Source organism: Rattus norvegicus, chromosome 4 (assembly GCF_036323735.1).
Source record: "Rattus norvegicus strain BN/NHsdMcwi chromosome 4, GRCr8, whole genome shotgun sequence".
NCBI lineage: Eukaryota > Metazoa > Chordata > Mammalia > Rodentia > Muridae > Rattus > Rattus norvegicus.
The window spans coordinates 70,443,920-70,460,354 of NC_086022.1; the positions used below are offsets into that span (position 1 = coordinate 70,443,920).

Here is a 16,435-nt window from a genome sequence, read left to right on the forward strand (position 1 = left end):
ATACATAACTAATCAGATGCCTGAATACATGAAACTCGCCTAGGTAACTAATTAGATGCATGAAAACACAGAAAACACCTATGTAACTAGTTCCCAGATGAGCAAACAATCATACAGCATGTGTTTAGTCAAATTCATCAGATCCATTTATTGAGTGCTTACTGTTTACCAGATGCTAAATGCAGTATGGGTGGCACACAAGAACAAAATACAAAGGCACACATGTAAACAAATAATATGGCAAGCCGAGATAAAAACCCAAAGGAATGCACATACTAAGCATTATGAGATACACTGAGAAGGATATTTATTAATTTGATATGATTATAAGGGACGGAGTGAGTCAGGGGAGGAGGTCAAAAGACTCCATATAAAAGATAGTACTTAAGTTGTATTAGGAGAACCAGGGAGAAGCTCGTTTTAACAACACAAAATAATCTCAAGCAAAAGGAACTTAAAGGGGAAGGTAGATGTGTCTCTATGATCAGAGTAGAAAACTGGAGCAAGGGTAGATTGCGACCGGGTTTAAAGATTTGATAGAAGGGATGGTAAGGGAACTGGAGAGTTAGGTGACGTGAGCGACGTGATCAGAACTGGGCTGCTGAAAGGGATGTGGTCCAATTATATTATTGGTGATAGCAATGACTGTCCCTAAAAAGTTTCGGTGCTCCATTTGTTTATTAAAATGAGACACCACAGCAGGAAAGGAGTCACCTAACAGTAATGTGGACATGGGCTAAATGCTGATTCTGGCCACACAAAGTTCAGTTAAGAAGTCCTTGGTAGAAAGCAACTGAAAAGGGTGGGAGCGTCATAAACATGCTGTCCATGTGTCATTATAGGTAGGGGCCGATATATGTGGCTTTGCCATGAACACATATGAGGAGTTGTGCAGGCGCTGGATGCAGCTGGGGGCATTTTATCCATTTTCCCGGAATCACAATGGGCAAGGTTACAAGGTAAGTCAGCTGGGAAGTATAATGGGGTGCATTATAACTGGATCTGTTTGTATTCCCATCATGAAATCTGTTGAGCCAGCTTTATAATATACTGCATGTATGCTGATTTGGGACCCACTTGCCATGAATAAGGCTTGTTGATCATAGAATGCCCCAATGTCTCAATCTATCATCAATTCTGTCATTGGGACAAGTTTGGTTTTTTAAAAACATAGTTACTGGTTGCTTATTTTTGTGTGAATGGCTTCCTTGGGTCTAGAATCTGGAGACACATATGTAAATAATGATGTTAAGAGTCAGCCTGATGCTGGGTAAGGGTGACCCTGCAGTTGTGAGGCAGAGGGAGGTGAATCTTTGGATTCTAGGCTAGCCTGAACTATAATGAGAGTCCCAGGACAGCCAGGCTACACAGAGAAGCCCCGTTTTAAAAACCAAAAACCAAAAGAAACAGCCCCCACTCCCAGTCAGTCAATTTTTAAGCGAAGGGTTAAGAGCTCAAGATTGAGCCTTGTTCCAGTGATGAAGATCTGTAATCCTAGCTCCTAAAGGAGGCAGACGCGGGAGGATCAGGAGTTCAAGACTAGCCTGTGCTAACTAGCAAACTTGTTTTAAAAAGTCATAGATGAGAAATACAGATAAATACCTTGCTTTGGAGAATAATTTAATTAAATAAGCTTCAATTAATATTTAATATTTAATTTATTAACCATTTAGAGTAATGTAATCAATTAAATAAATATTTGAATGATATTTAATAGTAATTAAAGTAATTAGCTGCTGAGTCAGCAGCTGGCACAACACTAACCCTTTACAAGACTGTTGGAGGAAAGTGTCATGGAATAGAAGGTTAGTTAGGTGTTAGGAAGCTGACGGAGGTTATTGTAACATTAAAACAAAAAATGTAAATCTCAGAAAGCTAAAAATAAAAACAAATGGAAATGATGAGACTTTAAGAGTTTATAAAACCTCTATGCACTCTTCCCTTTTGTAATGAGAATAAAGATGGAGAAACATTTCAAAATTATTTAGCTGAGGCTTAATAAATTAGTTAATTATACCTCTTATCTGGGTAGCTCTAACGTGTGAAAGAGAGAGGGTGAGTTGTAAGTTGCAATGGCAGCTTATTCAGTGCCATGGTTCAGTTCTCCAGCTGTGTCACTCAGAGGCAAAGGGAAACCGAGGCCCCAGATCATGCAGCATAAAACTCTTGTGTCATGCTGCATGGTCTCTGAAATCATTGTTGGCACACACAGCTTTCCCATTGTCAACCCACATCTGCAAACTCTTCTTGTCTTTTAGGACCAGGATCCTGCTTCTTTCGGAGAAGACTCCTTGCTGTTGAATTCATCTAGGCACTACCTTAACATCCGCTACACGTTGCTGCCTTACCTCTACACTCTTTTCTACAGAGCACACAGCCGGGGAGACACTGTAGCTAGGCCTCTTCTGCATGAGTAAGTTCTCCTAAAATTCTGTTAATGCAAACTGGGGGTTGTTGACTGTGTCGGAATATCAGAGTAAAATATAAAACTACCCAAGAAAACTATTCAGGTGTGTGTGTGTGTGTGTGTGTGTGTGTGTGTGTGTGTGTGTGTGTGTGTGTGTATACTGTAGATCCTTCCCAAGGCTTTGCATATACTGGGCCAGAAATATATGACTTACCTATCCCTCCCAACTCATTTTAGCTTAATTTGGAAGATAATTAAAGCAAGGCTCTGTACTATGTATATGTGCTAGGATTCTCTTAAGTCTCTAGGAATAATAATTTGTAAATAAAAATCTCACAAAAGATCCTGAGAATTCCATTATGCTTACTAGCTAGCTGGTTGGACTCTCTGATTTAATTCAGCAGGCAGGTTCTTGGGAACCTTTCCTTTTCAAAATAATGCTAACTGACTTATGTGTTGCCTATGCGAACCTTAGACATGCATACACACTCATGATCTCTTCTGGGGTAAAATACCCACCACCTCCTGGAATCACTTGTTTAAAAGCAGATATTTTAAAATAGAAAATTTAAAATTTTGTATAACCTGTTTTTTTTTTTAAATCTGATGCATTTCTTTACTTTTGCTGTGCTTGTGGGAGGGGAGAAGACCAAGAAGTGAGCTTCGAGCCTTGCACATAGTCCACAAGTACTACGCCACGGAGTTATATGTCAATCCCTTTTAACACTTGTTTTGAGACAAGATCAGTTAAATCTCTTAGGTGGACTTATAACTTCCTCTGGAGCTCAGGCAGGACTTGAAGCTGTGATCATTCTGACATCCACGTATCTGGGAATGCTGGCATTGAGCTGCTAGGTCCAGCCCCAGATCTTTTTTGACAATAAGTTTGTCATATAATTTGTAGGTTATCTTACTTAGATTTCAGTGGGAGATACAGCAAAGAGTAATGCAGTCTGGGATCTGCCTGGAATAGGTACTGGAATAGGAACTTCTGTGCCACCTGGGGGAAGAGCAGGAAGGTACATGGACTGGGGACAGAGAGCTGCATGGGATGGAGGGACGTGGAGTAGAGTAGGTATCATAACAGTGATGATTGTGGCTGTTTTCCAGGTAGCCTATGTGCTTCGGTTAGATTGTGAGAGAGATTTCAGGAGCACTGACCCACCTGTCTGTGACCTATCTCATTGATTTCTAGGTTCTATGAAGACAGCAATACTTGGGACATAGACAGACAATTTCTGTGGGGACCAGGTCTCCTCATCACTCCTGTTCTGGATCAGGCAAGTGTTGTCATGGAGGCAGGTGGGCATCCTCTGCCTTTGTTCCTGCTCATTACCCCCCAAATCTCCTTATCCTTCTACTACAAACTCACTGACGATATCTGCAGTTGGGTCAATGGAGAAGAGTATTCAGAAGTATTTTGAAGTAGCTTATCTGATACACATTTTCTTCTTTAGAGGACTCTTTTTCTAGGCAGGCTCTCAATCAGTGTTAAAGTACCTACTGGCGACTTTGATTTGGTCACGAGCCTGTGGTTCATCCGGTCATTGTAACTGACTATTATGGCTCTGAGATGTGAAGCCACAATGAAGCAGAGGCCAAGACTCACTCTGAAGTCAAGGTCTTCAGAGTAGATGATCTTTGTCAGCTGGGTGGGAGTGCAAACTTTTAAACCTCAAAGGCAGGAATATATAACTGCATCTAACTTATGAGTCACAGAGAGGATTAAATGAGACAATTCACGGAAAGCTGGAATTGTCCCCACAGTATATTTTATCATCATTTTTGTTATTTCTAATTATAATCCAGCCCATCTGTGGCCACCCTGATCCAGATTGCCATGTTATAGTTCTTCTTATCAGCACTAGAAAACTGACAAATTTCAGCAATGGGGGGTTGGGGGGAGGAGACTATATCTTCTCTGAATATGGCTGGCAAGTCCCTGCCCTATACTAAGACATTCTTATTTCATCAGAGGCTGAGACATGAGGATTTTTAAATTTAATTTTAGGGTGCAGAGAAAGTGAAAGCGTATGTGCCGGATGCCACCTGGTATGACTATGAGACCGTAAGTAGCTGAAACTGTTCTTAAACTCACAACTACAGCTGCAGTTGCCTGGAGAGGGTGACTGTCTAGAGCTAGGGACCCACCATTCATGCATGGAGGAGTACTTTTGCAGTGTTTTCTGTAAGTTCACAGCACAGCTTTGGAAGAGCAAGTCTGTCACTTTAACACTCTATTCGGCAACAACATAAAGACTCACAGCTCTTCTCATGAGCGAACACTAGAGAGCTTCATGGGCAATTTCAGCTTGGCCAGAAATCAGATGATTAGCTCAGAAGCATCAGTTTTCATAGCATATATCAAACAGGCTCAGCATAGCAAAAATGTTTCTCAAACCCTGAGCGGACCGACGTGACAGCTTTCCTTTCATTTGCTTGTCTGGGTAGAGAGTAATTTTGCTAAGTGGAGATAGATTGCACCTTAGGGATCTCAGCATGATAGAGGTCCATATACCATGAAGCTAATGCATCTGATTTATCTGCCTGCCTCAGGGAGAGCAATTGGCATGGAGAAAGCAAAGCGTTGAGATGGAACTTCCTGAAGACAAGATTGGACTTCACCTTCGAGGGGGCTACATCTTCCCCACACAGCAGCCAGCCACAACCACAGAAGCCAGGTATAGCATGGGATTCTTTAAGTGGGCACAGGACTGACAAGGGACAACATTCCTGAGATAGTCTGCTCCAGATTGTGGGTTTGAAAGGTTTTGGAGTGGAGTGTGTCTTTTTGGACTTCACTTGACCTTTTCCTAGAAGCTTCTCACCTAGAGCTGTACACTTGTTGGGTTTTTTTTTTTTTTTTTGGTTCTTTTTTTTCGGAGCTGGGGACCGAACCCAGGGCCTTGCGCTTCCTAGGCAAGCGCTCTACCACTGAGCTAAATCCCCAACCCCACACTTGTTGGTTTTTGAAGGGTTTTACTCTATCCCTCTCCCAACCTCTCCGTATGTGTCAGAACACACTGACGGCTAGAATGCTCAGCTTTCTTGGTTTCCAAAGGCACAGTCAGCATTGGCACTGAAAGTCTCATGTCTTCAGAAAACTCCATTCTGGGCAAACCTGGTTAGATGATCACCTACGTGCCTTCATCCATTTGTCTCTTGGTGGTTCTCTGCTCTTGGCCCACAAATTCTCATGTCTATATTTGGGTCCATTGTCCATCCTTTTATAACCTTTACCTTCCTTTCCATTCCTTCCATTGAGCTCTTTCCTTCCTGGGACAAATGACAGTCCAGCTACTAGGGTAAAGGTTAACAATTGAAGTGTCACTTATACTTACTGGGAGTGGGAAAATTGATTTTCTCCAATAGAAATACTTACTCTTTATATCAACCACTCCAGAACAGGCTTCATTTTCAGAAGTAGCTGACTGACATAGGTTGAACTCCAGTTTTTGGGGTTTCTTTTGTTAGTTGGGTTTTGTTTGTTTGTTTTTGTATGTGCTTTTACAGTGTGGTATTTTTTTTTCTTTTGGGGTATGGTTTTATTTATTATGTTTACTATGTTTTTGCTTTTAATTTTTTTGTATTGGGTTTTTGTTTGCTTTTTTGAGAAAGAATTTAAAGTTGGGTCGGTGGTGGGAGAAAATCTGGAAGGACTTGGGGGAGGGAAAGAATATGATCAGAATATATTGAAAATGTAATAATTTTAAAAATTATATAATGATGATGATAATAATAATAATAATAATAATAATTCCACAGATGTGTATTCATCGTTGACTCCAGCTGTGTACTCCATCTGCATTTCACTGAAGAGCTGCATGTTTCTGTCATGTGTCTCTGAAGCTATTCCCTTTTTAATTTAATTAATTGATTGATTGATTGATTGATTGATTTAAAATCCCAATCTGCCTTCCTTCCTTGTCTCCCTGTTACAGAATTCCTCCCCCATGCCTCTCCTTTCTCTTCTAAGAGGGCGGTCCCCTTAGGCATCCTCCCACCTTGGCATATCAAGTCTGCTAGGCTCATCTTCTCCCACTGAAGCCACACAAGGCAGTCCAGTTTGGGGAACGGATTCACAGACAGGCAACAGCTTTAGAGACAGTCTCTGTTCTAGTTGTTGGGAGACCCACATGAAAACTGAGCTGCCCAACTGCTACAAGCAATATAGGGACAAAGATAGCAGAGACTGAGGGAATGGCCAACCAATAGCCTGCCCAACTTGAGACCCATCCCATGGGCAAGCACCAATCCCTGACACTATCCCCAATCCATTGTTATGCTTCCAGATAGGAACCTAGCGTAACTGTCCTCTTGAGAGAATTCACCCAGCAGCAGATTGAAACAGGTTCAGAGACACACAGCCTAACACTGAACAGAGCGTGGGGACTCTTATGGAAGAGTTGCGGGAAGGATTGAGGGCCTTAAAGGGGATAAGAACTCCACAGAAAAACCATCAGAGTCAACTAATCTGGACTCCTGTGGGCTCATAGATACTGAGCAGCCAACCAAAGAACATACACTGACCGGACCAACGTCCCCAACTCATATGTAGAATATATGCACATTATTTGATTTTAATTTGCTGAGAATTCTTAGAATTCTGGAAACCAATGTTTTCCATTGAACATTTATTATCCTAAAACTTCAAATGATTGGCTTTTTGTGAAAGTAAATACAAAGACTTCTCTTTTCTTTTTCTCTAATTGTTCAGTACCAGGCTGTTTTCTACATTGCCTAAAATAAAAAGATGGATCTGGCTTGAGGTTTTGACTGCAAGGGTAGAGCGTTTAGAGGCAACAGAGCATAGTTTCACATTGCCTTGAGCAGCTGGAGTCCTTTCAGTACACAGGCCAGCCCAGACAGAGCTCGCTCCTCTAGTCACGCAGCAATCATCTATCTTGATGCATTTCAGCTTCTCACCCTTTAGGTTTTGCAGAAGGCTATGCATATTTGAAAAATGCATTTTCACTGAGCTACACCCATACCTACTTCTAATTGATTTCTCAAAGGCTAGAGTCAGATGTTGTCTCCAACTCTCTGGCAGAGTTCTGGCTATCACTTCCAAACTCCTGCTGATCTCTGTTTGCCTCACAAGACAAGATAACAAGAAATCAAATAAGGAAAGTGGTCATTCTATATATGATCCTATTGTATAATTTTGCTTGATCAGAAAAGCTGTTTTGTGAGGGAAAAGTGTGTCTTCTTCATAGCAACTGACACTTCTCGTTGATCATGAGCTCTAAATACCCAGCCATAGCACTATTCTGGAGGATTTCTTCCTTTTCTGATAATCTGTCTTCTACATAATATTTTCAGGCACAATTTTTTTTTCAGAGCTGGGGACTGAACCGAGGGCCTTGCGCTTCCTAGGCAAGTGCTCTACCACTGAGCTAAATCCCCAACCCCAGGCACAAGGCACAATGTTTTTTTTTTTTTTTTTGTACCTTGATTCTGGTCTCCTATTCATGCCTCTTTCATATGTGTTTATGGCTATGCTTTAGTGTGTTTCCATCTCATGTGAACTATTGGTCCTAGAGAGAGAAGCACCTGCCAGTCTTGTCTTTGTATGGGAAGGAAAACAGCATCAGCTGCTAGAAGTAACCTTTCCCAATGAAACAGGATGCAAATGTTTGTCAAAATCTTTTGAGCCCTAAGGATTTGTGTCTTGTGTGAATCTCTTCCCCACAGTCGGAAGAATCCTCTTGGTCTTATCATTGCCCTGGATAAGAACAAGGAAGCAAAAGGAGAGCTGTTCTGGGATGATGGGCAGACAAAGGGTGAGTGCTCTGAGAGGGTGTGGCCATTGCAGACTATTCCACTGTGCATGTGCTCTGTTTCTGCTGATCATTCAGTTGTGGGTGATATGTCACCAGGCATCCTAGCAGTAGCATCCCAGAGAAAACATTTGCTTCTAGTTATACTAGTTAGAGGCCATGATGGATGAACCACAGATAGAGAGAGAGCATCTTTCTGTCTTTGTCTCTGTGTCTCTGTGTCTCCCTTTCTGAATTCTCTGTTAGTAGTGTTTAACGGTCTCTCACTTCGTCTTTACAAACAGAATTACATCACTGTTACTGTAATTAAACTTCACTGTAAATATCCCCCCCAGTCCTTGGGGCTGGGGCTGTCGATGATATGAAAATCATACCCATGTTGGGGAGGCAGCAAGCACAGCACACACATTCCTGAGTATGAGCACTTACCATTAACATCTCTCTCTCTCTCTCTCTCTCTCTCTCTCTCTCTCTCTCTCTGTCTCATCTCCAATGCAATGGCAATTCTTATGAAACTCACTGGGGAAAGAGTCTAAAAATAATACCAACCAACCAACCAACCAACCAACCAACCAACCAACCAGAGCTCCCAGGAACTAAACCACTATCCAAAGAGTACATGGATTGACCCATGGCTCCAGCTGCATATGTAGCAGAGGACGGCCTTGTTGGGCACCAATGGGAGGAGAAGCCCTTGGTCCTGCCAAGGCTGGGCACCAGTGTAGGGGAATGTCATGGTGAAGAGGCAGGAAGGGAAGGTGGTTGGGGAAGGGGAACACCCTTATAGAAGAAGGGGAGGGGGATGAGATAGGGGGCTTATGGATGGGAAACCAGGAAAGGGGATAACATTTAAAATGTAAGTAAAAATATCCAATAAAAAAGATTATTGCCTTGGGAGCACTGTAAAGGACCTTTTCCCAGTTATAGTATTAAAGAAAAGACAATATGCAGACACACAGAATCTGTGCATATGGGCATTGTACACTGGTTACCGTAATGTTCATTGATGCTATTACCACTATCAGCAGTATTGGCTTTCTGAAACTTTCTCTTATTATGGTTCATAGTCTTTTAACAGCTTTTTAAAATTTACCCTTCTATCTGCCCCTGAAAAACATACTGTTCTGTCCTCTATATCCGTTCAATTATTTAGCTCTTTTATAAACTGAGACCACGCATTGCTTCTCTTTATTATCTCACTTTCTTACATCAAGTATAATATGATCCAGATTTACTTCTGTTCTCAAACTGCAGGGCTTTCTATTAAAGACTATTCCATTGTGCATGTGCTCTGTAATTCTTATATTCACTCATCTTCTTCTGATATAAATGTTTGCTGTCTTGCCAATTTAGTATTGTGAAAAAATGCTCACTGGACTTAAAATAAAACTCTTAGGAGGAAACACAGGAGAAAGCTATTTAATATTGGGCATCGTGTTGTGATTTTAAATGTGACATGAATAAAGGCAGCAAATCATAAAATAGATTTACATAGCCAGCATGGAGGGTAGGATAGGCACTTCTCCACATGTTGAAATTACAACTACTCCATAGCACGAAGTCCCATGTCTAGATATGTACCACTCCAAAGAAATGAAAACAGTGTGTTACAAATAGTTGGCCACTCATATTTACTGTGGCATCATTAAGCAAAGATCCAGAAACTGCCAAAGTGTCTGGTAGATGAAGAGGAAAAAAGTGTGATCCACAGATCTGGTGTAGTGCTTGTCAGTCAGGCAAAGAATGAGGAATCAGTTTTATACTTTAAATAATGGTTTTTAACCTATTCACATTATATCCCACTCACTGCCCCCTCATGGTCACCCCCATAGTCTCCCATTCTCATATGAGTAGGTGGGGGGCCCCTGGGTATCCTCTCACCCTGGCACTTCAAGGCTCTGCAGGGCTAGACTCATGCTCAGCTGCTGAGGCCAGACAAGGCAGTCCTGCTAGAAGAACATAGTCCATGTACAGGCAAAAGCCTTGGGTTAGCCTCCATGAGGAATTAGTTTTAAGAAGGTGAAACTTGTTCCTCTGAGGTCACCAGGACAGTCTGACATCTCTTTCTTCTTTCAGACACTGTGGCCAAAAACCTTTACCTTTTCACCGAATTCTCCGCCACTCAAGTAAGTAGCACATTTTCATGAATATTGTGTGGGATTTGCCTGAAAATGACTATGTGTTCTCTATTTGTATTTAGTTATCAATATCTACCAGGGGTAAATATTGTTTATGACTTAATTCATAGCAATTATACCAGCTTTGTCATCAATAAGAGGCAACAGTAATAAGGAAGCAAAGCTGCTATTACTGTAAAGGGCAATTCTCTAAAAGGTCTGAGAGTCCCCGTACTCTCTCCATTGGAATATGAAAATAAGTTTGCCTCCCCATGAGCATGCAGCAGCAGGGAAATTGAGAGGCTTTCAGAGCAGCTCAAGGACATGGTCTAGGATGGAGTGTTGGAAGGCCTTGGGAATCTATGTTTGCATAATTTGTTCATAATTATGCTTGGTGTGTTCCAGAACCGTTTGGATGTGACAATTTCAAGTCCAAACTACAAGGATCCCAATAACCTGGAATTCCAGGAAATTAAAATCTTTGGGACACAGGAATTTCGCAATGTTAAAGTGAAACAGAATGGGGTTCTCCTTCAAATGTCTCCTCAAGTCAATTACAATTCAAACCTGAAGGTAAGAATTCCTTTTGTGAGGAGGCTTTCCACAAGCATCCATGAGGTTATGATGTTACTTCTTGCTAAGATCACACGGGTTGCTGAAGGACCAGAGCACATCTGAAGCCAGATGAGGAGGTTAGAGCATTGGAGAAGGAAGATAAAAACAGAGATGTTGGAGCCAACAGGCCTTCAGATTTTCCCATCCTTATTCTCTTCTCGCTTTGTGTTTGGTTTTCTCTAACTGGGTGTGGGAGAAGGATCCAAGGAAAGGACTCTGTAAAAATTTGTTGTCTTGTGGTCTAAGGTACAGAGATGGGGCGGGGGTGAGGAAAGGAGGGAGGGAGGGGGGGAGGGGATGGGGAGGGGAAGAGGGAGAGATGAATAAGAATTTACAGAGCTTTTATTTATTTAACTTTTAGTGTTCCTTTACTTATGCTTTATCAAGACATATCATATGTTCCTTATCATAGGCATTTGCAAGAAATATTTTATAGCAAAACAGTTGATGGTGCTAATATAGATGGTGATTAGAAAGTAGTATTTGCCAGATGTATTGGGATCCACTGTTTCTGTATGACTTGTCCTCCTTTCCTCTACTTTCTCAGTCCTGTGAGGGACCTTTCCCAAGTCAATTCTGATGACTTCTTTGGACACTTCTCATGGAACTGGAGTGCTGGATCAATACTGTTGAAGATCTTTTAAATTCGGGTTAACCAGTCAACAGAGAAATTTAATTACATTGGATATTGATCACATTTGACACTTTATTATGGCAATACATAAAGAGGATATATATTTTCATAAGTTACATATAAAAGTTTCTGTAGTTGGTTGTGTCTATGGCAAAGTGTAAGACAGCAGAAGATACATATGCAAAACATGATTTATTTATGACAGAAAATAAGATATTTAACATATCATCAAAGGAACTCTATTTTTGAGTCAGAATGGTCAGAAATACAAATAACCTAAATGAAAATATATGAAAGTGTTAAAAAGGAGTCTAAACCAAAATTGGTAAAATATCTGCTTTGGTCTTAACTGATATACAAGCTCAGTAGAGTAGTTGAGGGCAGCTTTCTGGAGAAGGCATGAATGGAACACCACCTTGAATGATAGAATTTTATGGATATGGAGAGATGACTCAGCAGTTAATAGCCCTGGCTGCTCTCCCTGAGGTCCTGGTTTGATTCTCAACACCCAAATGCCATCTCCCAAATGTCTGTAACTCCAGTTCCACAGGATCAAAGCCACATCTGGCACCTGCAGCCACTGCACACACATAATGTGGGCATATGCAGCCATATATCTATATCTATATCTATACCTATGCCTATACCTATACCTATATCTATATCTATCTATATCTATATCTAAACATATTGGATTTATGAAGTTGATGTGACAAGAAGTTTGATGCAGAAAAGTTGGAAGTATTTTTGTAATTAAAGTTTCAAAGTTGAAAATTTGATGTCAGTAATTCATTACTTTAAGTTTATGATAAGTAAGGTCTGTTTTCTTTCTGAATTGGAATGAGCTGAATGGATTCAGTCACAATGCCCTATTGTAGGGAAAAGAAAAATGGAAAAAAGAAGCATAGAAAAGAAAGAAAAACAGAGATAAAGCTGAAGGGGAAGGACCTTCTATCAAGAACGAATCCTTGACTCCAGCAAATAAACCCAAATTGACTTTTCTAGCCAGGCATATGTTACCGTCAGTAAATTTTCAGTCATTAATTCCAAGTATCTCTTATTTAAAATTGAAATACAGAAAAAAGCACATGTATTCCAGAAAGGGCCTTGTTTTCCAGAGAGAATATGTCTTGAATATGGTGTCCAAATTGAGTTAGAACAACATCAAAGGGCTCTTAAATTTCCAGTCTCCATATCAGGATTAGGATGTTGGAAATGGAAATTTGTACATGCTATTTCTCACTCCCCAATCCTACACTAAGAGGTATATCTGAAAGCAGAAATCTGAGGTGAGTTTTGTATGATTCCAGAGAACACTAGAACTATAGCCTAAGCAACATTACATAGGTGCCCGATAATCTAGGCACTCCACACCAACATGAGGCATGATATGGTGAGGTGATGAACAAGAAATAGTAGCTTAATCTGGAAAGAGGATGAGAAATTATTTCTGACAAAATGAATGGTGGCCAAGTGGTCCATGAAGGGAATGAAAAAGTTTGAACATAACAGGTTTTCCTTCATCTCTCTTTTTTTTTACAATGAAATATAGAAGGTTTTCATAGAATAGTTGTATTTTCCTTTGCCACTGACTATATCCTAAGCACATATGCACCTGTGCCCTGATATGCTGTGGTGTGTTATTTAAAATATTAAAAGCAGGGCATAAGGATAGACTAAGAATATCATTTATTCTTTATTTCCATCAAAAAGTTTCAGATCTTGTAAGACTTTTGTACTGAGGATGAATTTCCATTCTTTCAGGTTGCTACCATCACAAATATCCATCTCATGCTGGGAGAAGCATATACAGTCGAGTGGGACATCTTCACGAGGGATGAGGAAAAGATAGATTGTTATCCAGATGAACATGGTGTTTCTGAGGCAAACTGCATTGCCCGTGGCTGCATCTGGGAGGTAATCATGCTGAAGATGGTCGTGTAAATTGGACACCCTTGTAATATAATCTACAATGTTTTCATCACAACTCTGTAACCATGGATTTATTTAAAATCTATAGAAAGACTCTATATAAACGTTATTTAGGCTGAGGAGTGAGTTGGGTAAGAGTGGGATTATTTACTATTCTGCTCTCTCCAGCTGATCAGGAATTTAAATTCATGGTTCATTAAATGTTATAGACATGAGCAAATGTTGCTATGGCTTTCTCTCCAGATAATTTGTCTCTTCTAACTCTGTTTTATTACTCCATATCCCTGCTGATCTAGGATATTGACTTTCTTTCTAGGTTTCCAACACTCCTGGCGTCCCTCATTGCTACTTTGCTAATGAACTGTACTCAGTCAGCAATATTCAGTACAACTCCCATGGGGCCACAGCTGACATTTTCTTGAAGGCTTCTACTTATAGCAATGCCTTCCCCTCTACACCCGTGAATCAACTGCAACTGAAGGTGGCCTACCACAAGGACCAAATGCTGCAGTTTAAGGTATGTGCTATCAGGCGTGGACAGGGCCTCTCCAGTTCTTGTACTCTTTGCTACTTTTTGTTACAAAATTCTGACAAAAATATTTCATTTTCATAGCAAAATACTTGAGAGCATCATTCAAGTGATGAGATCAGTTAGATATCTGATTCAGTAGAGAGACCTCTCCTAATTTCAAATTGAGAAAATAATAGTGCCTAAGGAAAATTGTAAAAGATCACATGGAGAGGAAGCAGATGAAGCTACTAGGTCCATAGGACAGTTATGTCTCAGTTTGTTCTTGAATAAGAAAGGAGAGGCGGAAGGGTGGATGTGTTTGAGACCTTGAGACGATCTTGGTCCTTTCTATGAACTAGAAGAGGGAGATGCCCAAGGAATCACTGCTGTGTTGCATGTGTGTCTGTGGATGGTAGTGATGTTAACTGACATGAGAAAACTGGGCGGATTTGTGATTGACAGTATAAGAGGAGGAGAGTTATTTTGATAAAAGTACTGGAAACATCTTTGAAATACTCATGAAGTGATTGTTTTTCCTTCCATGGTTTAATTAAATAAAGGGAGTAGGGATTGAGTAGCTATCCTGTTTGTAATTTTCTTAATAAATGGTGAGCTGCTCCTACACAGGGAGTAGTCTTCCACCACGGTGGTATTGGAACCCCACCGAGGCTGGTACACAGTGAGGCATCAAATGGTGCTGGGAGAGTGTAAGTCAGTTTTCAAGGCAGAAAGCCCTCTTCTAGAGGAGCCCTCAGAATCGGAGCGTTATCTGGACTTGAGCTCTATGTCTCCTACTGTGGTTTTTTTTTTTTTATGTGTGTGACCTCATCAGAATGAAGTTGATGGATGTGCAGCCTCAACTCCTCCTCACTAACCATTTAGCTCTACAGTAGTTCTCTCCACCATGCTGATGTCTTTCTCAGTCCGTGTTTACACTCTTGAATTTTGCTTTTATTATTTCTTTACCAGAACTCTTTGCTCTCATTTTTGTGCTTGGTTTACTGTGACAAAGCTTGATTCATTCTGTATTCCATACAATTACCTTAATGCCCCAAATCATTTTCTTCTTTGTAATCACAAACCCCCTGTTCAGAGGTGATTTTTTTTTGGATTGTATCTTTCAACTATGCAGAGTTCTTCTCCACTATTCCATGATTCATGAGTGTTTCACAATAATAACCTTGGCCAATCCTATCCTCATGAATTATTATTGAACCAACAGTAGAACATAAATCCTTAATTACTTAGTTTAAATTTCATTTTTAGCATTGTTATGAAAACAAAATAGATTTTTAAATTTCATACTTTCAAGTCTCCTACATTCACATACAAAAGAATATATCATTTTTATAAATCCAACACCAATTTCAGAATGAGGTTTTGATCCTAACCAGAATGTTGAAATGAATGAACAAATGTTCTAGAGCCCATAATAATGAGACCTGAATCTAGATTAAGCCATTAATTAGACAATGCTCTATGTTATGTTGATTAAGCCCTGGGTTGTAAAGTTTGAGAGGTGAAAACTTACAACATCCCGTCTCTGTCAAACATGCTAAGAGTGTGCTGAGTTACTCATCTCTAAAGTGCTACACTTGTGCAAGTGTCGTGAAATGACAGATAACTGTGATTGTTGACACAATTAATGTCATGCTTTGACTGGTTTATATGTTATGCAGTGATCTGTTAAGTGTTCTTAGGCTATCTGGAGTTTCAATCCTCTAAAATGTTGTTTGGTAGGAATTCAAAATCTTATAATACCATGTAATGGCACACATTTATCTGTACATAAAATGGTTTCCTCTGTCCTAGATCTATGATCCCAACCGCAGTCGTTATGAAGTTCCAGTCCCTCTGAACATCCCCAGTGCTCCGTCGAGCACCCCTGAAGGCCGTCTGTATGATGTCTTCATCAAGGAGAATCCATTTGGGATTCAAATTCGCCGAAAGAGCACAGGCACTGTAATGTAAGTGGTTCCTGGTCTGAGTCTGTGTTACTGCTCTTCTAAATATTCCTCACCAGCTCCATTGTCCTTGAAGACATCCTGGCTTCAAGTATCATACTGCCTATGTTCAGATCCATGATGAATCAGTTAATTCCTATGGTTGTGATAAAAACAAAACAAAATAAAAACATATAATCAAACAACAAACAAACAGAAAACATGTCCAAGAGAACTTGCAAAAAAGTTTATTTGCATTCATGGTTTCTTAGTGTCAGACTCTATCATGGTAAGTGGAAGCAGGCAAACATGTCAGCAGAAAAGCTGAGAGTTCACATCTTGAACTGCAAAGAGAAAAACAGTGCCCCACGGAGACCAAGTATTCAAATACATGGAAATATGGGGAATATCTCATTCTATACTCCACATTTGAAGAAGTCTGCTCTGTTTTTAGAGGGAATCTTTAATATTCTAAGAGCAATTACTAAGGCAGTTC

General features: G+C 40.3%; 1 protein-coding gene across 7 annotated transcripts in view; it reads left to right on the forward strand.

Moving 5' to 3' along the window:
* Positions 1–16,435, forward strand: part of Mgam (maltase-glucoamylase) — a 160,490-nt gene that overhangs the window by 35,657 nt on the left and 108,398 nt on the right. For all 7 annotated transcript variants that reach the window (XR_005503531.2, NM_001427451.1, XM_063285350.1 and 4 more), the window contains 11 exons: positions 843–959; positions 2,259–2,413; positions 3,603–3,687; positions 4,419–4,475; positions 4,964–5,088; positions 8,102–8,190; positions 10,264–10,313; positions 10,710–10,877; positions 13,318–13,470; positions 13,802–14,002; positions 15,809–15,963. Coding sequence is in view for 6 of the 7 variants with exons in the window: in NM_001427451.1 (NP_001414380.1) it covers positions 843–959; positions 2,259–2,413; positions 3,603–3,687; positions 4,419–4,475; positions 4,964–5,088; positions 8,102–8,190; positions 10,264–10,313; positions 10,710–10,877; positions 13,318–13,470; positions 13,802–14,002; positions 15,809–15,963 (1,355 nt within the window). In the remaining variant the exon portion in view is untranslated. The remainder of the gene's footprint in view (positions 1–842; positions 960–2,258; positions 2,414–3,602; positions 3,688–4,418; positions 4,476–4,963; positions 5,089–8,101; positions 8,191–10,263; positions 10,314–10,709; positions 10,878–13,317; positions 13,471–13,801; positions 14,003–15,808; positions 15,964–16,435) is intronic.